Below are 26436 nucleotides of genomic sequence, written 5' to 3'. Positions count from 1 at the left end.
GTGGGACCGAGTCAGTCTGTGAAATAATGTCCTATAATAATTATTTATTTATTTACATTGTTAACAATTACGTATACTAAAAAAAAATAAGTTATCTCTGCTTTATTTCTCATTATATTCTAAAACGAGCGCATTATAGTGTTGCTATGACAATTTTTGTTCATGCGTCCTTTTCATGATTCATCGATTCCTCGCCGCTAAATAAGCCATTTTAGTCAGTGAATAGAACACCTTTATTTTTAACCCCGACGCAAAAACGACGGGGTGTTTTAAGTTTGACGTGTCTGTATGTCTGTCTGTTTGTCTGTTTGTCTGTTTGTCTGTCTGTCTGTCTGTCTGTCTGTCTGTCTGTCTGTCTGTCTGTCTGTCTGTCTGTCTGTCTGTCTGTCTGTCTGTGTGTCTATCTGTGGCATCGTAGCTCCCGAACGGATGAACCGATTTAGATTTAGTTTTTTTTTTGTTTGAAACTTGAGTTAGTCGGGAGTGTTCTTAGCCATGTTTCATGAAAATCGGTCCACTATATCGCGGTCATGGTTTTTTTTTTCAAATTGTAATTTTGTGGTTATTACGGTAACAAAGGTGTATTGCAATATAATTCGCGCTTTAACTATCCCAGCATATTCGTTGCGTACTACGTGTTACGTCTTTGAGGACTTTCTGAACATCTAACATTAGGTTAGTCATTTTGTTTTATACTCAATAGAGCCAGAGAAAGCCTACATAACCTATACAATAAAATAAAATTTTGAAAAAAAAAACCCCCGACCGCGACATAGTGGACCGATTTTCATGAAACATGGCTAAATTGGCTAACAACACTCTCCACTAACTCAACTTTCAAACAAAAAAAACTAAATCTAAATCGGTTCATCCGTTCGGGAGCTACGATGCCCCAAACAGACACACACACAGACAGACAGACAGACAAACACGACAAACTTATAACACCCCGTCGTTTTTGCGTCAGGGTTAAAAATAAAGGTGTTCTATTCACTGACTAAAATGGCTTATTTAGCGGATTAAAAACAAAACTGATTGACCTGTTACAGCGACCATTCTTCGAGTACGATAGCAACTACCAAATAATGTTCGTAGTCGGCATGGGAGGCCGACCGCACATACACGAGACACTCTCTGAAGAGGGACAACAGTTCTGCTTGCTCTGTCTAACACACGACCCCGACAAGAGGCCGAAGGCTGAGGCGCTCAAGTTACACCACTTTCTCATGGTAAGCTCATAGGCTACGTGGACTGCTTACTATCAGGTCGACCGTATCCTTGTTTGCCACCGACCGTATTTCAAACAAGGGAGTATAAAGTTGGTAGCCAAAAGGGATTGGCCCCGGATATGCCAAAAACTGTGTCTTATGTTTAAGGACCACATACCATACTTACCTACTTCTATACTTATTAGGGTTCCGTACCAAAAAGGTACAAAAGGAACCCTTATGGTGCTACTATGTCCGTCGGTCACGTTTCTAATTTGTACTTGTATCTTAGTCAACCAATTGGAACGCTAGGCCACTGTAGAACTATGTCATAGTGAGATAGTGACGTTATAAATCAGATTGTAAGAAATCTCTTACTGCTTGCTCAGACGAAGGATACTATAGACTTGACGCAAGCGTACACCCGTAAGGGACAGATATAGAATAATGGAGCGAATTTAAGAATCACTTTAAAAATGGCTGACAGTTTACCATAAACAACCTACGTAATTTGGGCGGATAATAAGCTTGACAAGTCACGTCCTTATTGTTTGCCACAAACTCGTTTGTGGCAACGGCGGAAAAGTGAAACTATGACAAAGACAAAAAATAACATTTTGCTCTCTGTCACTCTTATTATAATTTGTATGTGACCATCTCGTTCGGTAGTGGTATTATTATTTGGCTGTCTAGTCTATAGTATCCTTTGTTTAAGTACTGCTTGTCATTTTTAAGTACTGGTTGTGGAGTAGCCTAGGGTTCCAATTGGTTGACTACGTATACCACATACGCACACTATGACAGTGATTTTAGGGTTCAGTGAATCAACTTTTTCTTGCCTGTTATTGCCATGGTTACGGTCCCCTGAGTCACGCTGGTTGTATGCTGGTTTTATTTAATCTGTGAGTTTTATGATTTTATCTTTTTATGCTATAGTATAAACAGAAAAAAAAATGTCAATATTGTCGCAAATATAATTTTAATTTTAATTTAATTTTTGAAATTGCTGCTAAATTATGTATTTTTGAACTGTGATTTATTTATTTTAATTGTACTGTTTGGACCATATGTTGTCTGAAATAAACGGATTTATTTACTTTTATGCTACTTAAACTATGCAAACACGCATTTTTCTGGTGTTAACAAGCCCTTTCCTTAAATTGCCGCCTACAAACACATTTCATAATTTCAGTAGCATAATTTTGCATAAAACCAGCGTGACTCTTCCCGGGGTGTCGTACCGTAATCATGGCAATAACAGCAATGTCACAGTTTCAAACCCCTTATTTGCCAAGAGTGGCACTGAAGCTTTACTAGTTTATTCACCTTCATATAAAATCGTGGGTGTTTGAAACTGATTTGTTTATTTCAGGTGAAAAATGACGAATGTTTCGAATGCCAGCCCGGAAAGTTCCTATAAATCTATAAGGACGACTTTGGTGACAAGGGGAGTGTATAGGGACTGATTTTCATTTTGACAGCTCGAGTTTTGATCAAGAATATGAAGAACTGGCACGAATGGATGAATGAATGAAAATGTCTATGAAATAAAACTATGGAAACGGATTAAATCGCGTATAATGAATTTAAAATACATCCCGACGTTTCGAACTCTTTACAGCGTTCGTGGTCAACGGGTGACGAACGCGTGTATTTTAAATTCATTATACGCGATTTAATCCGTTTCCATAGTTTTATTTCATGAATAACTATCGCGGTAACCGAAGACGAAAATGTCTATGTTTATTATATTATACTATACATAAACTATCGTTTATTATATTATTACAAACTTATGTATTGCGAGTGACAAATGTGTCGCATCGTACTTAGACGTTTTCATTCCATTTGTATTAGCTCTTATAAATTGGCTTTATACCTGTAGGCTTAGCACATGATTGCCGCGAGATAGATCACGTCTTCTTCTAAGAGTATTAATGACATAAGGACGGGTAGTCTACCTCGCGGCGACATACTCTCGCGGCAATCATGTGGTAAGCCTACTGTAATCATAAGAACAAAAAGTTTCTAAGGGTTAGACTGTAGATTATTTGTGTAGAAGTTTAGTGAAACGTCCCAATTTATCGGTTATCATAAAAACGAGATTTGCTTGTATTTTTATATGATTAACCGGTCAATAAAATGTAATAACATAACCACAAAATTAAAATTTTGAAAAAACCCCCGACCGCGACCGCGCATGGCTAAGAACACTCCCGATTAACTCAGCTTTCAAACAAAAAAAAACTAAATCGAAATCGGTTCATCCGTTCGGGAGCTACGATGCCAGACACACACACACGCACAGACAGACAGACAGACAGACACACACACACACACAGCCAGACACGTCAAACTTATAACACCCCGTCGTTTTTGCGTCGGGGGTTAAAAGAGTGTCTCTATTCGCCCACAAACGGCTATGCAGTTTAGCGAAGATTTAAAGCATGATTTGTGTAATATGTTTCCTGTAATAAATTAATTTAAAAAAAGTCATGGCAAGCAACAAAGTGGGGCGTTTTGTTGGAAAATTACACATTTTACCCTTAGAGTAACTCAATCCGGCCTAGTCGCATAGAACAAGTTGGTGGCTTATATTGTGCTTTAATAGTATATCTGACGATCATAAATAGTTGATACATTTTATAACACTTTTTCAGGCTTCAAGTAGACAAAAAAAATCTAATACTGAATATTTAAAAAACCAGAAGGCAAAGCCAGAGGTCGCAGGTTCGAGTCCTGCCGGAGGTGTGAATTTATAAAATATGTAATATCGCTCGCAGACGTTTCTGCATGATAAAAAACAAACCTAATACTGAAGAAGATGATAGTTTGCCATGTAGCTAAATGTAATAAGTACTGTTACATAGCAATTTTAGCTAAATTTATCTAGTCAAGAAATACTATAATTGAGTGATTTTACCCCCGTTTTTATAAAATACGACCAATGTTTTGTGATTTCCATTATCTTTTTATAGCATATTTTTTACCTACCTACCTTGCAGCTTGAGAGATATGAAAAAAATTGAGTATTCACTATTTTATGAAAATTTTAAAAATTTTGTAATTAAGAAAATGACTTAGGAATATGTCTAAAAAGAAACGCTGCAATATATTATATATTATAAATGGGAAAGTGTGTGGTTCTTTTGTTTGTCCAGTTTTCACGGCAAAACGGAGCGACGAATTGTCCTGATTTTTTGAGTGGAGATAGTTGAAGGGATGGAGAGTGACATAGACTACTTTTTGTCTCTTTCTAACGCGAGCGAAGCCGCGGTCAAAAGCTAGTATATTATATAATGGAGGCGTTAAATACAATGGAAAGAGTTTTTAACTGTACCTACAGGTCACTTCACGACAGCTGTCACAAACGGAGTGAACAAAACTTTGATTCTATGAGTAACACCTGTGGTTTTTTATATGTATTTTAAAACTACTTAAGCGGAAGTATAATAAATACATGCATTTGAAGTTGCTTTTTATATTTTTTATTGCAATGGACTTGATTTTTATGATGATGATTAATTTTTATAATAGTAATATTTTTATGAATAATCAATAGGTGTATTTGATAGGTCTCAATGGTGTCATTATAGTTAATTATCTCATTTTTAAATATAAGTATAAACAATAATAAAGAACAACTAGAGAACAAATCAAATTATTTTACTGATTTTTTTTTATTTGTTCTTTTTTCAAGTAGTCACACTACTATAATATATAGATTATAAATTGAAATAGATATCATACACGAAAGAAAAAAAAAAGAGGCAAGGCCCACTGGTGGCGGGCGTGTGGTCTAGTGGTAAAGACGTTAGCCGCGTAAGCTGAAGACCCGGGTTCGTTTCCCGGCTCGGCCACCAGTGGGCCTTGCCGTTTTTTCGTTCGTGTATGATATCTATTTCAATTTATAAAATAATAAAGAAATTCAACATATTTTAGACCGGATAAAATTCAATGTTTTGTACATTTGTAGCCATTATATTATTAGTTTTATGTGAAATTTAATTCTTACCAAAAATGTAAGGCCAGCACTGTTTACATATTTTTTAATAAAATACATTTATGATAAATCTCTGATTTAGTTACGTCACATTATTTTAGGGGATGACGTATTATGTTGTTAGACGTAAATTGTTATATGTATATAGTTGTTTTATCTTGGACGATTAAGGAGTAATAAATCATCGATAATGTGTATGTTGTCTTTTATTGCCATATACACCTTATATCATTTATAAGCGCTAGGTCCCATAACAAAAAATTGTTCATTGTGACCTCAAAAATCACTATGAAAAGTATGAACGGTCCTTTTTATTTCACCCTGTATTTAATACATTTTTTTCAAAGTTGTCCACCCCAATTTTTTTGGATTTGGAAATTTTTATGTGGTTTCCACTCAGAATCGCGAGCTCTTTCAATTCTAATAGGAGAAAAAATACAGTGTCCCAAGGTACATATTTTTTTGTGTTTTTAAAGGAACAGCATGCATTTACGTACCCATTCCGTTACCATTTTTCCATACATTTTGTATGGCGGTAACGGAATGGAAGGTTCGAAAAAAGTGACATGTATGGAAATCTTGGGACTTTTTTTTTCTCCTATCAGGATCGAAAGAGCTCGCGTTTCTGAGTATTAATCGCGTAAAAAATACCCATGTTACAAAAAAAGTGGGGTGGACAACTTTGAAAAAAATGGCCCATATTATATACCGACTTAGTAAATCAATCAATCAATCAATTATTTATTCGTGATAACTACAAAATACACAAGTAAGAAAACAGAAACAGCAAATAAAATAAATTAAACATATAAGTTACCACGAAATGGTCCCGACTCAGCATAAAATGCTAACCCGAGGGTCAGCACTGGTCTTCCGTCGGGACCATTTTGTTGGTCACGAACGCATGCAGCTGTGACGACGCGAAATGAAACTCTTATTCGTCAGTAATATTTATTGAGAGCAACATTCAATTGACATTGGACATACAATCTACTGATATGTTTAGTTACTTGCGCTAACATAAATGCTAATCGCTTAGGGAGACTGGGGACATTTGATACCCTAAAATAAGTACAAAAACTGATAAATCTGCCAAAATAAATTAAATAAACCTTTCTCAAGTGGAAGTACTTTAATACAAGTATTTCAAAATATAACAAAGCAATAAGACAAAGGTTGTATTTAACAATAAAGCAAATTCAGACAACCTTTGGGAAAGCTTACAATTTATGAACATTTAACACTTTGACCGCCAAGAACACCTAAATGCTTCGTGTGCTGTCGTGCCCACGAGGCCAGTTGTTAGTTGCTATGGCGGTCGCTGTCAAAGCAATAATTGCCCTGCTGACAGGTAAGGTTTATTTTCGTTATTTACTAATAGAGTATTGACGTGTAGGCCACATTTTGACGAGGCAAAGCGTTCAAAAGGTTAAAACCAAAGTCAATATCTTAAAAAGGATTATTTTATTTATGTAACAACTGTCCCCAGTCTCCCCTGCCGCTCACGCACAGGTACTGGTGAACTTATCTAGACTAAGGAACAGTCAGAGATAGAGGATCTGATATTTTATAACCTCTAATGTGAAGATACGACCTTCAAGAAAAGAGCGTACACCCATCTTAAAGGCCGGCAACGCACCTCCAACACTTCTAGTGTTTCGGGTGTCCATGGGCGGCAGTGATCGCTTACCATCACGTGACCTGTCTGCTCGTTTGCCTCCTGACACATAAAAATACTAAAATAAATAAACAGTAACCATATATGCTTCAACAGTTTCAATGGTTTGTTGTCAAAACAACAACTCGGCAAAATACTGGTCATTATTCAACATTAGGTTACAAAATATACATACACTCAAATTATTACAGTGGTATGACTGATCATCCAATAGGGAATCTACAGTAAAGCCTAACAAATCTAACAATTATATTTTAAGCTTTTGATATACTTACGTACTCTATGTAAGTTAGTAAAGTCAGCAACAAAAGTCGTTAGGCGAGATTATCAAAATGATCTCAATAAGTACCTATTGCTAACCTCATATTTGGATATTTTTTTCTTATGAGCAGTGATCGGGGATTTGGATGCCACACGGAGTGAATGTACTTAAACATTATGCTAGTATGGACACGACGCGGGATTCCAGCCATTCCAGGCTTTATGTGGTTAGAAAAAAGACAGTTTTTTTTATAATAATATTATGTACCTACCTTTACATTATCAATTTATTGCTATTACGGGTCAATGTTTTAAATGCGACATCAAATCATCATTGTTATTACTGCTGAAAGTGCTGAATTTATTTTTCTTCCAATCAAATATGCGTATACAACTTTATATTTCACTTTATTATAGATAAATAATTTAGTGCAAAATTAAAACAGTAATTTTCTTAGTGACAAAGAAAGTTTTACTTTTTTTAATATTACACGTAAATAATACCTACATTTTTGTACAATTTCATTATTTTTATATAATCATTCCTATTTCCCTATATCATAACCAACATTTGCTAAACTTGCCTATTCAATATCGTTTATATTATAAATATTATTACCTACACGTGAATTGCGTTTATTTTTCGATCAGTTACTTGTAACCTCATTTTTTATGAGCTACGGTAGTTATTTACCATCAGGCGATCCGTCTGATCATTTGTCTACTAAGAAATAAGAAAAATTATCACGGGCCGGAAGGCATATCCATATCACTGTTTCTACTTGATATCCCGCGGTGTGGCATCCAAATCCCCGATCACTGCTTATGAGGAACAGGTAAACCATTTGACCACAATCTCACCTGATGAAAAGTGCCGATGCAGTCTAAGATGAAGCATGTTTACCCAAAAAATGTCTATTCACTCTTGATTTAAAAAGATCCAAATTATAGTGGGTTGGAAATAGACATGATATGATAAGGATCTTGCGTTATTCGCATACGGCTGTGTTAGTTTTGCTGCTGACTGTATCACTCTAATAAACTTAGTTCTACAACTAACGAACAATCAACAAGTGCTATAATTTTATTAAGACATTGAAGCCGTCTCAATCACAATCTTGTAAATCTTTTTAGAAGACCGTTTTTTGTACGGTCAGGTCACGGGCTTTAATTGTTGATCCACATCTAGCTCATTTTATACTGGACACGTCATAGTTAAGGTATGCCATGTCCAGCATAAAATGAGCTAGAAGTGGATCTACAATTAAAGTCCGTGTACAACTTCCATTTTATAAAATGGGATTTTTTTAGGATATACTGTTGCTTGCTCACGAGTCCCAAAAGTTTGTTTTTTAATGTATATAAGTAATAGTAAGTAGGTAGTAAGGTGTCTCATATTTCTTTAGAACTCGTGTGCATACCTACACAATTGCAGAGTTTTGGTACAAAATGGGGGTAGTAACGTGTAGGTACACTATTTCTATAATTTTGTTCTTGTTATTTAAGATAGACACGTACCTATAGATTCTTTATTTTAAACAACTTCTGATTTTTTTTATTGTAAGTAATAATACAATCAAATGGACTACGTTTCAAAATTGTAATTCAGGGGTACGTAGTATTGCAAACTAAGCGTTGACATTACTTGATGTCGCTAATGGTCTATATACGTGGAAATATTATTTTAATTTGTATTTAATATTTACTAAAATAATAATTGGATTCGCGATATATTGTTAGCATTTGTTAAACCCATAATAAAATAAGATCATATATTTAAACAATATACCTAACTCAAAAAATATCGTTATTGTAAAAAATACTGAAATGACTTAACAGGCTATCATTATCACAAAGTAAATAATAAATATCTATAATAAAATTTTGTTTATATTTCATAATATCAATAATGAAACAATGAGATCGTTCAACAATATTCTAATTAATCACTCTACCCAACACAAGATGGCGTTGTGCACATAATTATACTCTTATTGTACAGCAAGAGAGACATCTATATTACAACAATATAACTATTTTTAACATTCACTTAGAACTACAAATCTTATATTTTAGGACATTTTGATATGTATCCGTTTCAATTACAACTAATCGATATGTTTTTGATATTCTTGGTCATGTCTAACATGATCGTTGACATTTGATATGTATAAGTTACATTAAAATTACCATGCTAGAACTACGATTAACATTCAATTGTATTTTCAATTTAATATTAAATCTACGTCAATAAATTATCCATAGTGTTTATTATTTTTAATACTATAATAAACAAAATTAATATAACATTTCAATCCGTTAAAGAATGCTTCTAAATATAGTTGTACAATTCCTTTAAAATAATTTATGATTTCAATACAAATTATCAATTTTTACACTTTAAGAATGTATTTTTATTTAATACCATTACATACCTTTATAGACCAGAAAATGTTTTTAAAGCACTTATATGTGCGTAAAAATTGCATTCAAAATATAACCTAATTTTAGCTTTAAAAGCTGTACGTAAAATTTTGGCTAAATATATAAGGTTATATGGTGTATAGTGCTCAATTTTTTAAAATAATCAATATTTTTTTTATTTAGAGGATAACAAATGTATAGGTAATGCATCTTAATACTCTAGTGACTGGGTATAAGAAAATACATTTTTTTGCAATAAATGATATGTGCATCGAATGCAACATAAATGCAATATAGTAGGTATACCTACGATTATGGTACAAAATCTTTGGAATGTTTCCATTTCAATAAAGAATTTTACTCATAATAATCATCAGCACGTGCATGTAAGGGCAAATAACAACGAGTGTATAAAATATATCTAAAAAGTCTCAAAACAGGTAAAGATATTTTTAAATAGTTTTTTAAGCATATAAACTCTATGGTGTTTTTTTATGGTGGATTTGCTATATTAGCATTAAACATTACATACGTATATTTCTACTTATGCACTAAGTAAGTATATTTGGATTTTGCATTCAACAAATTGACTAGAGATTTTATGACTAGAACATTTTACACAAATTTTGTAAGCATTAGAACATTTACAATTACATTTTAAGGACAATTTTTTGATATGTTTTAGTTCCCTAAATTTATTAATTGTTTCTTACATTTACACAAATGCGCGTATTAAATACAGAACAATTTAAACATTTTGTAACTTAATTATGATAAAATATGTATGTTTTTAAACTTTCAAAAAATCGCTTAAAAAGCGGATAACGTGAGTTTCATATATTTGTTTTTGTATTTAAAAATCCTTCTATCCATCACATTGTATATAATTTCTACTGTTCACAGATACGCCTTTGCAATTTAAAATAAGTGAATAATATAAAAGGTAGGTACTCTGATATTTTTTGGATATTTACTAAATAAATTTGAATTTATTTAACAAATTGAACTAGATTATACGGGTGCCTAGAGCATATTACATAAAAATTGTAAGCATTAAAAGCTAATATTACAACTATATTTTAGGACAATATTTTTGATATGTTTTAGTTCCATTACCCTTTAATCAATTTCTTATAACTACCTATGTGCGTATTACATACGGAATAAAGTTGATAATTTCTTAAACTTTCATTAAACATTGAAAATATCGCTTAAAAAGCGACCAACTTCAATTTTATATTTTTCATAAACTTTTTAATATTTCTCCAATACAAACATGTCAGACACTGATTATTTTTTAGATTTATTTAACTTTGTTTAATTAATTGAGTTCATGACAAACGCAGCGCATTACAAATATGTTTACAAACATTTGCAACTACTGTTCTTCTCCATTTTAATATATTAAAAATAATTAATTTTGCAAAAGTTTTATCAATAAAAAGAACACCCTCGATAATTTCCACGCTTTTATTACATTTTCCTACAACATTCTAAAACCCATCGACATCCCAACCCCAAACATATCATTTTTCCCATGCACAACATTTCTAAACCCACCTTTGATACAACTAATCTCTTAGAGACCACCTCACTCTTCAGCGCTTCTGAGCAGCGATAGTACTGAAGTAGAATCTCCAGCCATAAATATAAGATCATACCATCCCATACATTAAAATGGGACCTCCTAAGAACACGCATACACTACACCACACATAGATGGCGCCACAAAAAAATGCCTGGTTGCCATCTATTATTTGTAGATTGGCGTTCTTTCAAGCCATAAATCTATGTCAAAAGTGACACTTAACGCCATCTACAAGTATAATCGAAAGCTACAAGACATTTTTGTGGCGCCATCTATGTGTGGTGTAGGCGGTCGCATTTTAATGTATGGGATGGTATGATCTTCTTATATTTAGTCTATGCTCCAGTTTAATTCTGACGATGTTGGAACATGAGCTTCATGGAGTCCAGTGCCTCTTCCAGCGACTGGCGGAAGGCCTCCGTGTTGGTGACGCTGGAGGACACGAAGGACGAGATGCAGAAGATGATGGAGTCCTTCTTGGGGTTGTAGCAGCAGCCGTAGCCGTCGGGGACGACCGCTCCGTAGCCCATGAACGTGCCGTCGGTGGTGGTGGCAACCTGAAAAAGAATAGAATAGAGATTCACATTTAAGATAAAATCGGGGATTCGAAACCCGGTAAGGGCATGTATAAAAATAAGGCGCCACGAAATGGCCTCATCTCGGCATATCGCTGGCGAATTCCAGCGTCCTGGCACAAACGTGTCATCTTCAAGCCCTTTCAGCAGGAACTTATACGTCAGAGGGGTTCGGTTGAGAAATCCGTTTATTGGAGTTTAGTTGTTAGAGAAATTCCTGGAGAAATCCACAGTCGAAAATATAATATATCAATTATGTCAAATTAAGTGGTGATAATCGAAATGTGTTTACACCTGCAGGTGAAAAAAGGATAGGGATCAATCAAAACACCCCAAGCAATTCTCGTTAACATTAAAGAGGCAATCTACTGGTGATCACTTAAGAGTGTTACCTGACTAGTGCTCAGCTTAAATTCGTTCATCAACTTGTAGGTGGGATCAGTGAAGAGGTCCGGCAAGGGTCCCTGCGCTCGCGCCGTTTCTCGCAGCGCTAGAAGATGGTTGTCTATGCCCCGGCCGAGGATGTTGGCTTCCATTATGGCGGTCTGCTTCTTCGCTGCTTCGTCGAAGAGTTCCAGTTTCTTCTGTTCCTGAAACGCAATCGCTGCATTTGTACCAGTTTTGTACCTACTAAAAAAACAGATGAGTTGACATGTGTAACCTAACAACCTGAATAGTGATACAATCAGAGATGAAAACTTTAATTTCAATTAAGTATATATGTCTTATTTTATTTTATTGGTATTCAGGATAACAACAGCCGTAAATATAACTAAGACATACTACTGCTTACGTATAAGAAGGCCAATAACAGTCATCCATTAAATTACATTTTGTAAGAATTAAATTAACTAAATGTTATATAAACAATCAAAATGTGCAATACACACAAATGCTCCAACGGCTAAAGTACATACAGGTTGTTAATTAAGTATTCTTATAATTTCGTAACTTAAGGCTTCAATAGCTATCCACCTACTTAATTCATTAGAATACTAGTATAAATACCCAGACACTCATAAGTCAGACACCAACAAAACTTACGTCAAGAATTTACAATAGTACCCACCAGACCATTGCCGATAAATAGCATAGCATTCCCCTAGTACCCAGTAAAAGTTACGAAGCAATTAATATATAAAAGTAGTACTACCTACTCTAATACTGATCTAATACTGATTATTTTATTTTTTGATTTTATTATCATTTGAGTCGTTAATTGCTTACTGGCTGAGCATAGGCCTCCCTTCGTGTATGCCACTTATCCCTCCTGGGCTAATCTCATTCAGAGGTGCCCCGCAGTTTTCGAATGTCTCCCAGACAATATTTGTACAACTTCTAGGTATAAATTATTTTTCCTTAAAATAAAATTGTATCTTTGTAAAACTGTTTAAAGTCTAATATGGTAAAATTTCTATAAATTTAAAATACCTACTTAGATGAAAAAAAGCCAATAACACGGGGGTACACACTTGTTATACAATCGACATTTTTGGGATCTAGATTTTATGCTACCGGATTTCGATACTAAACACTGACTTGCAACATTTATTTACAACTACTACAAGCGTCTACCAGCAAAAGTGTAGCTATAATTAGGCCAGTTTCAGTTTCCGCCCTCAAATTAAATTACAAGACATTTTTTATAGTTTTAAAACTGATAAGATTATGAATTTACCTATCGATAGCAAAGCGACTACCACCCACTAAATATCTCTACACATTAACACAAGCCAAGTGTGGTATTTTAAATTTCGCTGTACATTATTTTTAAATCTACAGGGTGAAATAAAAAGGATCGTTCAGATTTTGCATAATGACTTTTCAGGTCATAATGAACAAGTTTTACTATGGGACCAATGCAAATCAATCGCGAAATAAAATCGGCTGTTCCATAGAAATGAGTGGCAACATGTCAGTCGAAATGTATGAAACAACCAATTTTTTTTTTCGATTTCAGCATTGGTCCCATAATAAAAGTTGTTCATTATGACCTCAGAAGTCACTATGCAATGTTTGAACGGTCCTTTTAATTTCACCCTGCATTGGGGCATTTTCAGAATTTGGGACCCCCTAACTAGCGTAAGTTGTTAACAAAAATTAACTCACTGTCAGTTTTGTGACGATACGAGTAATTAAGTATGAAACAATAAAAATATTGTTTTTGTGTTAATTACATAAACTTTAAGTGGTAATCTACATTCAGAATGTGGAAAAAGCAAATTCTTAGACAGATTTAATGCTTGGTTGTCGTCACAAAACTGACAGCGAGTTAATTTTTGTTAACAACTTACACTAATTGGGGGGGGGGGCAAAATTCTGAAAATGCCCATAGTAAAAGCGACCCACTAAACTCCGCTAGACATTGACACAAGCTAACTAAGTGGCATGTCGAATGTCAAGTTCCTCACCCCATATAAATTAAAAGACACCTTTTTCTGGCTATCCTCGTCTCGGGGAGGGGCGGGGTCTCGTCGGCGCACATGACCTTGGCCCAGCCGAGCGCGAGGGGAGGGGGGGGGCGGGGAGCGGATGTTGTCTACGCGACTTTTGAGTACCTCTATCTAACTGTATTCATAGCACAAAAGCAACCCACTAAACTCCGCTAGATATTGACACAAGCTAACTAGTTCCTCAACCCATATAAATTAAAAGACACCTTTTTCTGGCTATCCTCGCCTCGGAGAGGGGCGGGGTCTCGTCGGCGCACATGACCTTGGACCAGGCGAGCGCGGGGGGAGGGGGTGTGCGGGGAGAGGATGTTGTCTACGCGACTTTTGAGTACCTCTATCTAACTATATTCATAGCACAAAAGCAACCCACTAAACTCCGCTAGACATTGACACAAGCTAAGTGGCATGTCGAATGTCAAGTTCCTCACCCCATATAAATTAAAAGACACCTTTTTGTGGCTGTCCTCGGCCTCGGAGAGGGGCGGGGTCTCGTCGGCGCACATGGCCTTGGCCCAGGCGAGCGCGGGGGGAGGGGGTGTGCGGGGAGCGGATGTTGTCTACGCGACTTTTGAGTACCTCTATCTAACTATATTCATAGCACAAAAGCAACCCACTAAACTCCGCTAGACATTGACACAAGCTAAGTGGCATGTCGAATGTCAAGTTCCTCACCCCATATAAATTAAAAGACACCTTTTTCTGGCTAACCTCGCCTCGGGGAGGGGCGGGGTCTCGTCGGCGCACATGACCTTGGCCTGAGCGCGGGGGGAGGGGGTGTGCGGGGAGCGGATGTTGTCTACGCGACTTTTGAGTACCTCTATCTAACTATATTCATAGCACAAAAGCAACCCACTAAACTCCGCTAGACATTGACACAAGCTAACTAAGTGGCATGTCGAATGTCAAGTTCCTCACCCCATATAAATTAAAAGACACCTTTTTCTGGCTATCCTCGCCTCGGAGAGGGGCGGGGTCTCGTCGGCGCACATGACCTTGGCCCAGGCGAGCGCGGGGGAGGGGGGGGGAGCGGATGTTCTCTATGCGACTTACCTCTATCTAACTGTATTCATAGCACAAAAGCAACCCACTAAACTCCGCTAGACATTGACACAAGCTAACTAAATGGCATGTCGAATGTCAAGTTCCTCACCCCATATAAATTAAAAGACACCTTTTTCTGGCTATCCTCGCCTCGGGGAGGGGCGGGGTCTCGTCTGCGCACATGACCTTGGATCAGGCGAGCGCGGGGGGAGGGGGTGTGCGGGGAGAGGATGTTGTCTACGCGACTTCTGAGTACCTCTATCTAACTGTATTCATAGCACAAAAGCAACCCACTAAACTCCGCTAGACATTGACACAAGCTAAGTGGCATGTCGAATGTCAAGTTCCTCACCCCATATAAATTAAAAGACACCTTTTTGTGGCTGTCCTCGGCCTCGGAGAGGGGCGGGGTCTCGTCGGCGCACATGGCCTTGGCCCAGGCGAGGGCGGGGGGTGCGCGGAGCGGATGTTGTCTACGCGACCTTCGAGGAAGCGACGAAGGGAGGCTGACTCGTACGTTGGCACCAGGTGACCGTACATCCTGAGAAGCAGACACACATATAACACCATCAAGAGAATACGGTCGCCTAGATGGCGCTACAACTTTGGATGACTCTCGGCTAGATGGCGCTAATTAATATTTGTCGATTTTAACACTATCAAGTTCAGAATATGAGCCAAATTGTCAAAACTGAGGTTCATAAGTTTTAAGCCCTTGTCGAGTGATGGCAGTCTAATGCACTGTGACTACACACGTTACTTTGGCAGTAATTCTGTACCTATATATTTTATCCTCTTTGTTGAGGATTAAAGAATATAATTTGATGGACATTCTAGTTATTTTGAGTCTTGAGAATAAGCGATATCGTGTAAATTTAGGACTCAAATTAACAATAGAAGGAAATTACAAGCTTCGGCCACACATAGGGCGTTTTGATAGCGTAGCGTTAGCGGAGCGGAAATACGGATTGTTTGTTTTATTCCACAATGTTGTTTTGATTTCTTATGAGTAATTCAATACTTATTAGAAGTTTACAGTTGCAAAATTTAGGCTTAGAAGTTACCATGTGAGGCTCCGCTTTGAATACGCTCGCAATCGGCTCCGTCCGATGCACCGCCATTATTGCGCTCCGCTAACGCTCCGCTTTCAAAACGCGCATGTGTGGCCGAGCCTAAGGAATATGACCAGAGGATCGATTTTTGAATTTTGAACGCTCGAATTCGCCGTTCGAAAGTCTGTGGAAAACGACGTAATGCTATTTTTGAAAAAGGACGGCTAGTAATTTTGTAACTAGTGGTAATGACCACTCGTTTTCGATTCTGCTAGTAGAATTTAAGTCGCTAGTAGTGGAAATATTATTGAACGAATTTCACGAAATCGAATGGCCGATATTCAAAAATCGGTCCCCAGATGATAAATCGTCCAATATCTTACTTGAAGTAGGCGTATTGCATGGCGAGCTGGATGTAGACGTCAGGGCTGGTGCGGCAGCTCTTCATGTACTCCCTGCCGTAGCCCTTGTACGTGTACACCTTCACGTCCAGGTCTGCGATGTTGCTGGAACATTCAGATAGTATTCATCGGCTGTCGAAAATTGTAACATATATTAGGTACTACTAATCTCTCTGGAACTTCAGTCATGAGCAGAGATCGGATTTTTGTGCGTCATCTCATACTAAAAGTCATTAAAATGACGTAAGTCACTAAGAATGTCGCAAATCCGTCCGATCTCTGGTCATGAGAGATGATCTCCTAGCTACCTAGATATCAGTTCAAAGAGCTATGTTGCAACTAGGTATAGTTGCATAGTAGTAACCTCATCCGAATATAGCTAATGCCACGAAAGGGTCTGAGCAAATTTAATGGTTCAAATTCTGTCGAAACATTGTTTTCTTTAGCATGGTACATATCGAAGTTCAAAGGCAGGGTGGGAAGGACAGCAGGCGGCAGGACAGGCCGAGCTACCACCGCAGTCCGAGCTAAAAAAACCCGCTTGGCCAGACGAACTATTGAGACACCTTCCGACACGCTGTGTTCACAGCCAATTCGCTCGTGTCGATGGAAGTCAAAATTATCAAAAGGTTGGTCTCGTAGAATTATATTTCGTGGTACTTATACTTACCGATCAATCTCCCTCCCAGCTTGCTCAATCATCCTCTCCACATCCGTCGTGAGGGTCCACTTCATGGCTTGCGGGGCAGGTAGAAGAGCAGGCGGCGGGGCAGGGCGGGCCGCCACCGCAGCCCGAGCTAAAGCCCGTTCAGCCAGACGAACGACTGCCACGCCTTCGGCTGCGCTGTGCTCGTAGCACATTCCCACGGTGCCGTCGGAGGAGATGATCAGCTGGAAAGTATGTTGTGATCAATTATTCTGTTTTTGTGAAGATACATTGAAATAAAATGGGTCGGTCAAGAATAGACCTCTCTATAGGTAAACCCGAATGCCCCGAATTTTCACCATTTGTGCGAAATTGGTCATTTATTATATTTTTGTCGCAAATTAGCTACAACCAAAGAATTATAAGCTTTCACCTGCACAGTCTTATCAAACCAACGGTTGGCAGAGTGATTCTTAGCCCCGACCGCATGCATTACTTACAACAAAACGTTGATGTCACCATCAGCGTCAGATCTATCCTCTAGTAATTAAGGTGGCTCGCTTTCCATACAAAAAACATCTACCATTTATTTAGTCATCGCACACTACAACTAAATAAAAATATGCGCATACATCTACTATACATTATCCGTCGTCGCGGTAGTGAATGAAATACATTGTTTCATACAGAAATCATGGACAAATCCTTGTGAATTTTTTATTAATTTTACGTAAATGTGCGTGCCAAATTTTGTGTACAGACACAGAGCCGTCATATTTCGCGCATTTTTAGTTGACATTGTCATCAGTGACATTTGGCTCTTGACAAGTAATTATTTAAAGATATTGGTTTAGTTAACTTAAGCAGACTCAGAAATAATGACGCATTTTGTCAACAAAGATACATATCGTGTATTTCGACACTGCTAATGTAAATCGAAATGGCGTCTCGGTCAAACGACTGACTATGATGCAGAAGATCGTGGGTTCGAATCCGAAGTTTTTTTTAATCATTTGAACTTTTATGGATTTATTAAGTATTTTTTATTTTTTTAATGGAATATTTGACTATTACTATATTGCTTTCCTATTTTTTATTTTCATACAAAAATACAATACAATCCTTTATTATGCCTTTGTTGATAAAATAAAATATTACACGTCTGGTATAATACATTATACATAGGTCAAGTGTGGGCATAGTATTAGTAAAGTATTGCATTTACTGAGCTGGTTGACCTATGTTATTGTTGTGTGAATGTTTTTCTTCAACAACTAAATGGTTATATACAAGAATATGGGTACGAGTAGCTTTTGCACATTGTAATTTTTCCTCAGTCACCCGTTGACCACGAACGCTGTAAAGTGTTTGAAACATCGGGATGAATTTTAAACTCATTATACGCGATTTAATCCGTTTTCATGGTTTTTATTTCATGAGTAACTATCGCGGTAACTGAAGACAATATTAACTAAATGGTTACAAATAATAATTATCATCAATATAATCTGGTCCAGGCAGGCAATTATGGTCGCGCGATAAATGATAAAACATCTGGCCGTCCCTATAATCGCACTTACTAATAGTGCGACAGGGACGGCCTGATATTTTATCGTCTATCGCGCGACCATGCTACCCGTGCTGTACTAGCTTTTGCCCGCGGCTTCGCTTGCGTTAGAAAGAGACAAAAGTAGCATATGTCACTCTCCATCCCTTCAACTATCTCCACTTAAAAAACATGTTAATCCGTCGCTCCGTTTGGCCGTGAAAGACGGACAAACAAACAAACACACATTATCTTTGGTGAAACAACGAATTCTTTCACTTTAGATTATAGAGTAACCAGCTTTTCCCATTTATAATAAACTAGCTTTTGACCGCGGCTTCGCTCACGTAAGAAAGAGACAAAAAGTAGCCTATGTCACTCTCCATCCCTTCAACTAAATCCCCTTAAATAATCACGTCAATTCGTCGCTCCGGTTTTGCCGTGAAAGACGGACAAACAAACAGACACACACCCTTTCCCATTTGTAATATTAGTATGGATTTGACATTATTATTTATATTTAATTAATTATATATGTATAGCCCAATTTCGTCGGGAACAGCGTGTTATGTAATGGCGTCGTTGGTGTACAGTCGTCTGTCACGCCGTGAAGGTGCGTTCGATTCCCGGGATTCTATTAACTTTTTGTATTTTTTTGGATATAAATTTCGTATTTTTTATTAACCGAGCAAGAATGGAGAGCCGAAGGTATCAATTTTATCTTAGAGAACCTATTGATATTTTTATTGTCATTTTGATTTTCTATTTATTAAGTTGAGATATAAAACACAACTTTTAATACCCTCGCTAAATATAATATTTTATCGAAATTACTCCTTAGATAAAAAAAGTCCACTTGAGTTTTTAAAGCATTACGTTACTCAGTTAACTATTGCATTTTCATTTACTAATTTAAGATTTCAAAAGCGATTTGAATACCCTTGCTCCATCGAAAATAAACAATTAGAAAAAAAAATCACTCGAAGAAAATAAAATTTATCTATACTTTTTTGGAATTTTTAAAAATATCAGATTAGGATAATTATGTTAGAAATTCTGAGTTCGACGAACCCAAAAATTATTACCATGTAAGAGAATAGGTTTTTAATCTTTTTTGTGGAAAACGCTCAGTAACTACTGTACGAGTACATATACATTTATGTATAATAATAAAACAAAAAATAGTGTCTCATAGTGTTGTGTTCCTGCCGGTGAGTAAGGCTGCCAGAGCTCAACGAGGGTGTGGGGTGCTGACGACGGGAGGACTTACGGAACTAATTTGTTCCGTCTATTGTCCTTTGAGTCGTCGGCAACCCAAACCCTCCTTTGAACTTGTACACTCCTTTTTGCTGTGCACACGCAGCAAAGGGGAGTGTACAAGTTTCTAATGGGGCGGCAACGCGCATGCGACACTCTTTGAGTTGCAGGCATCCATAGGTTACGGTGACCGCTTTCCATTAGACGGACCGTATGCTTATTTGCCACCGACGTATTATTACTTAAAAAAAAAAAAAGAGAAAAAGTCCTGGATTCGAACCCAGTACTTCCATGCAAATCATGCGATGGCACGTATTTACCGCAAGGCTATTTAAACAAGCAGTCGCCGCGTGAAATTATCGACTAGAAGGAATACAAAAACACTGTTTGTATGTGTGAGTGGTACTTAGAAATAGTGTAAAATAGTAAATTTATCTACATTAAGGGGATTAACGTTACAATGAGAAGTTGAATGTTTGTTGTAATACGTCAATTTTAATATTAAATGTTCGCGAAGCATAATTGAAAGTATATAAATGCCTGTACGACTCCACAAAAAAAATAAGACTGGTAATTTGAAGATTAACGCCATCTAACGCAGCCTGAGCTTCGGGTAACCTAAGCGAGCCACCTTAAGTAATTTCTGAAGCGTTCCTGAGTTCACCAGCCAGTCTTATCAAACCGGCGGTTGGCAGAGTGATTCTTTATACCTGACCAGTGCATAGCTCATAAAAATGCGTTGCTATCGGTGCCGAAGTCTGATCTGCCCCCAAAGATCATGTCATTTCTGAAGCGTTCCTGAGCTCACCTGCACAGTCTTGTCAAACCAGCGGTTGGCAGAGTGTTGTTTAGTCCATGCCCCGTGCATAACTCGTAAGAACGCGTTGGTGTCACTATAGACGTCTGTTCTGTCCCTTTTAGTCCTACAATCGAGTAATTGCTGAAGTGTTTCAAAGCTTACCTGCACAGTCTTGTCAAACCAGCGGTTGGCAGAGTGATGCTTAGTCCCTGCTCCATGCATGGCTCGCAAGAACGCGTTGGTGTCACTATCGACGTCTGCTCTGTCTCCCCCAGCCTCGTCCAGGCACACGATGCAGAGTGCGCGGGAGATCAGCTCCATGTTGTGACGGTTGGTCTCGTCTGGAATGCAAAAATTAGAGATCTTAAACGGGCTTTCCTTCTCCTCCTGGGATCCTGGGGGATCCTTTTTTAACCAAGGCAAAATTCCTGGATCAAAATGAGTGATAGGTAATATAAAGAAGAAGGTTAAATTGAATGCCTACCTTCACAGAGTATGTCCCTCGCTCTAGCCCAGGCGTCTCTCGGCAGTGAAGACAGAAGCCCAACGCGGGGTGCCGACGGGGCCCCCGCTGCATCCACCATGGCCATCAGAAGTTGTGCTTGAATCTCGCCAGGGGTGAGACGTCCGCGGTCGGCAGCTTTCACTGGGATGGGATAGAACTGGAAAAATAGAAGTTAGATAAAGTTTGTCTTGCTGGTGACTTGACAATTTTATGAATAAATAATAAGTATTGAGTCTCCTAACCTATTGTTGAAAAAATAAGATTTGTAAAATGCCTGTGAATGATAACTAAAAATAATAATAGTACATTACGATACAAGTGCGTAAAAAAGCCTCCTTTTCGCACGTGTATCGTACGACGTTTTTCAGTACAGATGGCAATCCGAAGTTTCGACCTGACATATAATGAATCACTTCTCGCACTAGTGCGTAAAAAAACACCATCTGTACTGAATAAATACATAATATAGTTTCCAAATATACTAAAGACACTTACACTGTCAGCAAAGTTTTACTATTAAGTTCTAATGTATTTTTACGAACTACACAATAAAAGTTTTAATGGTATTTCTTACTTTCGCCAACGAAACTCTTTAAAAGTACATCGTAAAACAAATGGAACCATTAGTTGTTAAGAAACTAACCATAAATTCAGTCTCTAAACTGTAATCAGATTTTCAAAACTTAGGTCATAATGTTGTTAAGAGACCGGTGCCACAGTAGACCTACTTTAATCAGTAGACCCGTTAATAAACGATGTCCTTAATAAAACTATATTTATCGTAACCATGCAGTAAGATCTAAAAAATATTTTAGTGTAGGTATATCTGGTAATAAAAGATTCAACGTTAAAAAATAGTTTGCACAACTGTCAAGAGAAGTTTACTCTGACGAGGGACGGACGGCTAAGTAATGAGATTATTTTAGATATTGAATTAGAAGGGTCCACATCTCGTAAAACTAACTAGTATGCAGTTAATCTAAAACTGTTTGAATAAATAAACGTATATAATAAACGTAAATATAAAGCTTTATTTTGCAAACATGCAAAGCATACATCGTTTTACAGATGTACAAACCCTTGCTTCCAGTTTCCACGTGTCTTAAATTAAAATTGATTGGATACTTCTGTGACTTCTACTTGTGCTATGCTTTGACTATCTCTGGTTTCCATACTCTAGTCAAGTATCAATTTTATTAGATCCGGTTGGACTTGGAAGCCACTGGCTGGAAATATAAGAAACATTTAGATCTAAATACATCTCTGCAGGCGATGACAACCAGCTCGTATTGCTCCCTTTCTGGATGTATCAGTGATAGCTCCAATCCTTGCCCAGCTGTGGGAATCTGCAGCGCTGCAGGAACCCCACGACGGATCAGCTAATAACAGGCCTTTCCATCTACGTATATCAGATGACTTAAGTTACATCCAAACGACACTTACGTTCGTGGCTGTATAGCCCAATGCTGTGTCCACACACGTGGCAGGTGTATGCTTCCCCAGGTAATCGACTGTTAATAATTGACCAAGTTTGTCTGATGCTTGTCGAATATTTTGGTAAACTTACATAGTTCCTGCAAGCCACAACGACCAGTTCCTCCTGCTCCCCTTCTGGACGCATCGGTGGGAGCTCCAGACGGTCTTTGCCCAGCTGTGGGATGCGGCAGACGCCCAGTAGGCGGTAGAACTGCGCCATGCAGAGAGGCTGGCCCTTTTCGCGGCTGGTGGCTCGTTCTAGAGGGAGCTCGCCTCTGTAACATATAAGGATGAAAATTTATCAAAATTTCAATAATAAGCTACTTCTTGTAGATTCAGGAGATAATTTTCACAATGGGGTTGAACATCTCCCGTAAATAATTTCTTTAAATGTTGAGAGTTATTTCGAGCAAATTCTGGATTAAAGGATAGGATAAGGTGATGGATATAGGTAGGTAATATATGAAAAGATGGGCGGATGGATAAGTGGATTGAGAGATCGAAATGGATGGATGGATAGGGAATCCGAAGGATGGTGATTCTGCATAATCCAGCAATACGTACTTGGAACCTGGCTAGCTGAATATACGGACGATTTGTTAGAAGAAACTCTCGTACTTATCCAGCATATCCTTATAATTCAGCAGGCCATCAATGAACAGGGCAGCTAGATCGGTGATCTCATCGACCTTGACGACCTTTCTGCCGGGGAATACCAAGCCAGGGTTAGAGATGACGGACAGCTGCAGAAGGATGGATAGAAGGAACTGTCGCACCTGTCCAGCATCTCCTTATAATCCAGCAGGTCATCAATGAACAGTGCAGCTAGATCGGCAACCTCGTCGACTTTGGCGAACTTTCTGCCAGGGAAGACCATGCCAGGATTGGAGTTGATAGGCAGCGGCAGCCGCACCTTCAGGTACAGGTCTTCCAGCCAGTAGTCTGTCACCTGGAACAATGAGTGCCAGTCTTAACAAGGTTGTTGAGTGTTAGGGTCGTCAATGCGCATGAACGTCCTTCTGTAGTATGTTTCTTGCCTTGCAGAATAGATATTTTTCTACAGATTTCGAGCAGTATAATCCATACTAATATTATAAATGGGAAAGTGTGTGTGTGTTTGTTTGTCCGTCTTTCACGGCAAACCGGAGCGACGAATTGACGTGATTTTGTAAGTGGAGATAGTTGAAGGGATGGAGAGTGACATAGGCTACTTTTTGTCTCTTTCTAAAGCGAGCGAAGCCGCGGGCAAAAGCTAGTCTTAAATAAAATAAAACCTCATTATCGTTTTTTTATAATTGGGTCATTTTGACACCATTTCATTGTAAACAAGTTGTAAATGTGACGTTGACGTGTATAATTCCTCCGATATGTACAAATCATGTAAAACCATGTATCGAAAACGCATATTCACTTACCATATAAGTCGCCCGCGAAATGTACGGTACCTATATATCATCACATTATTGTCAAGACTCAAGTCAGTGGAAAAATAGCCAGGCGAATCAGCCTAAAATTAATAATGCATCTATGCTTATGACATAATGACATGTCATTTATGTGACATGAATACTCGACTGCCGGGTGACTGCCGGGCGTATTTTGGACTGTCTTCATGTGCCTTGGTGCAGCGTAGAGATGTGGCCTCGCTCCTCATGTTTATTGCCTGTATATTATACATTGTATAACGCAGAGTGCTACAAGAAGTTCGGATTAATACCTGCCGCTCCTTTTCGTTATATCCCTACGCGACAACATTTTCATCTTCTCCACCTAAATGACCTTCTATATTATGATATTATGATTAATGTAGTACTTATAAATCGTGGTGTTTGTAGTTCTAGATTAAGTTTAATCAGATAACAATACGTGTAATTATAAACCACATAAATTATTGTGACAAGTGTGATATTGTGGTCGCTTCTACGAGTTTCTGAAATTCAGCGCGTTTGTCTACTTTTTATGTAAGTAAGTAGTTTTGAGACATTCCATAAGTTTAATGTATTTCGCAGTAAAATTTAATATTTTTCATAGACCCAGAGCCCAGGCCCGCCAGACCTTCCTCAAATTCTCAAGGATGAAACTTTGGGACAATGTAGAGTTCATATCGGCGGTTAATATGTGCATATTTTCTAGTTCGGCCCATCGGCGAATTTTTTGCTATCAAGTGATGAAGGTGAAAAAAAAGTGCTTACTTTCCTTAAATTCTCAAGGCTGATTTTTATATATGTGTCTAGAGCACGTTGTTAGAAATTGGTTATCATAAATGCCAGACCGTTTCCGCCGGCCATAACTTTTACCAGACGCGACAAAGTTGGCAAAAAACGACTCTAACTTACCTCATTTTCTCAAGCCTGATTTTGATATATGATACGCAGGGACCTGTAACTAGACCGTTTGTAAGCAGCCAGACCAATCGGATGGACCCAACCATCCGCCAGACCGACTTAAAGTTTCGATATGAGCATTAGTAGAATTGAAATATTCCGGGTCTATAAAAGCTAAAAACTTGAATTTTCTGCATTAAGCTACGTGTATATTGTATACTTGACGTAATAAGCGACTTTCAAAAATTTTACTTCTAAGGAAATAAAAAAATGAAAGTTTATATGTGGTGCAAGATTAATTTTAAGCTATGAATTTTATTTACACTGCGTTAGTACATGTGTATTTAATTATAAATATAACTTTTACCAGACGCGACAAAGTTGGCAAAAAACGACTCTTTACCTCATTTTCTCAAGCCTGATTTTGGTATATGATACGCAGGGACCTGTAACCAGACCGTTTGTAAGCAGCCAGACCAATCGGATGGACCCAACCATCCGCCAGACTGACTTAAAGTTTCGATATGAGCATTAGTAGAATTGAAATATTCTGGGTCTATAAAAGCTAAAAACTTGAATTTTCTACATTAAACTACGTGTATATTGTATACTTGACGGAATAAGCGACTTTCAAAAATTTTACTTCTAAGGAAATAAAAAAATGAAAGTTTATATGTGGTGCAAGACTAATTTTAAGCTATGAATTTTATTTACACTGCGTAACTACATGTGTATTTTATTATAAATAAAAGAAGAAAAGTAAATTAAACTTTTTTTCGGTCGTCGAACAAGGTGGTTTAAAATTAGTTTTAAGATCGATCCTTTTTAATTTGTGGGCGAGGGACCTCACACTATGTATAAATATGGCATATACTAATTATTACAATATAAGATAGAATAATAATCTACATCGAATATATTTCAATTTATTTTATATTTTTTTACAAAAGCATAATCGTTGAATAATGCAAGAAAAGTTAATTGTTGAACGTTCATTTTGAATATTCATCCCCTACACGGGTTATAATAGAGTTGAAGTTTAGATTTGCAGTGTAAATAAAATTCATAGCTTAAAATTAATCTTGCACCACATATAAACTTTCTTTTTTTTATTTCCTTAGAAGTAAAATTTTTGAAAGTCGTTATTACGTCAAGTATACAATATACACGTAGCTTAATGTAGAAAATTCAAGTTTTTA

General features: G+C 37.4%; 2 protein-coding genes across 2 annotated transcripts in view; one reads left to right on the top strand and one right to left on the bottom strand.

Moving 5' to 3' along the window:
• LOC125240465 (mitogen-activated protein kinase kinase kinase 4) overlaps positions 1–2831 on the top strand; it is a 55491-nt gene extending 52660 nt beyond the window's left edge. Inside the window, 2 exon segments of the mRNA XM_048148360.1 lie at positions 1050–1229; positions 2581–2831. Of these exon segments, the coding sequence (XP_048004317.1) occupies positions 1050–1229; positions 2581–2628 (228 nt within the window). The 3' untranslated portion in view covers positions 2629–2831.
• An 8620-nt stretch (positions 2832–11451) lies between these two features.
• The window catches only part of LOC125234644 (choline O-acetyltransferase), a 49136-nt gene continuing 34151 nt past the window's right edge, over positions 11452–26436 (bottom strand). Inside the window, 10 exon segments of the mRNA XM_048140979.1 lie at positions 11452–11719; positions 12130–12327; positions 15584–15687; positions 15690–15772; positions 16667–16789; positions 17355–17575; positions 21095–21273; positions 21417–21594; positions 23005–23188; positions 23690–23862. Of these exon segments, the coding sequence (XP_047996936.1) occupies positions 11510–11719; positions 12130–12327; positions 15584–15687; positions 15690–15772; positions 16667–16789; positions 17355–17575; positions 21095–21273; positions 21417–21594; positions 23005–23188; positions 23690–23862 (1653 nt within the window). The 3' untranslated portion in view covers positions 11452–11509.

This window comes from Leguminivora glycinivorella, chromosome 2 (genome assembly GCF_023078275.1).
Source record: "Leguminivora glycinivorella isolate SPB_JAAS2020 chromosome 2, LegGlyc_1.1, whole genome shotgun sequence".
Lineage (NCBI taxonomy): Eukaryota > Metazoa > Arthropoda > Insecta > Lepidoptera > Tortricidae > Leguminivora > Leguminivora glycinivorella.
Note: the sequence above shows the minus strand (reverse complement) of the source record. Positions and strands in the feature narration are given on the sequence as shown.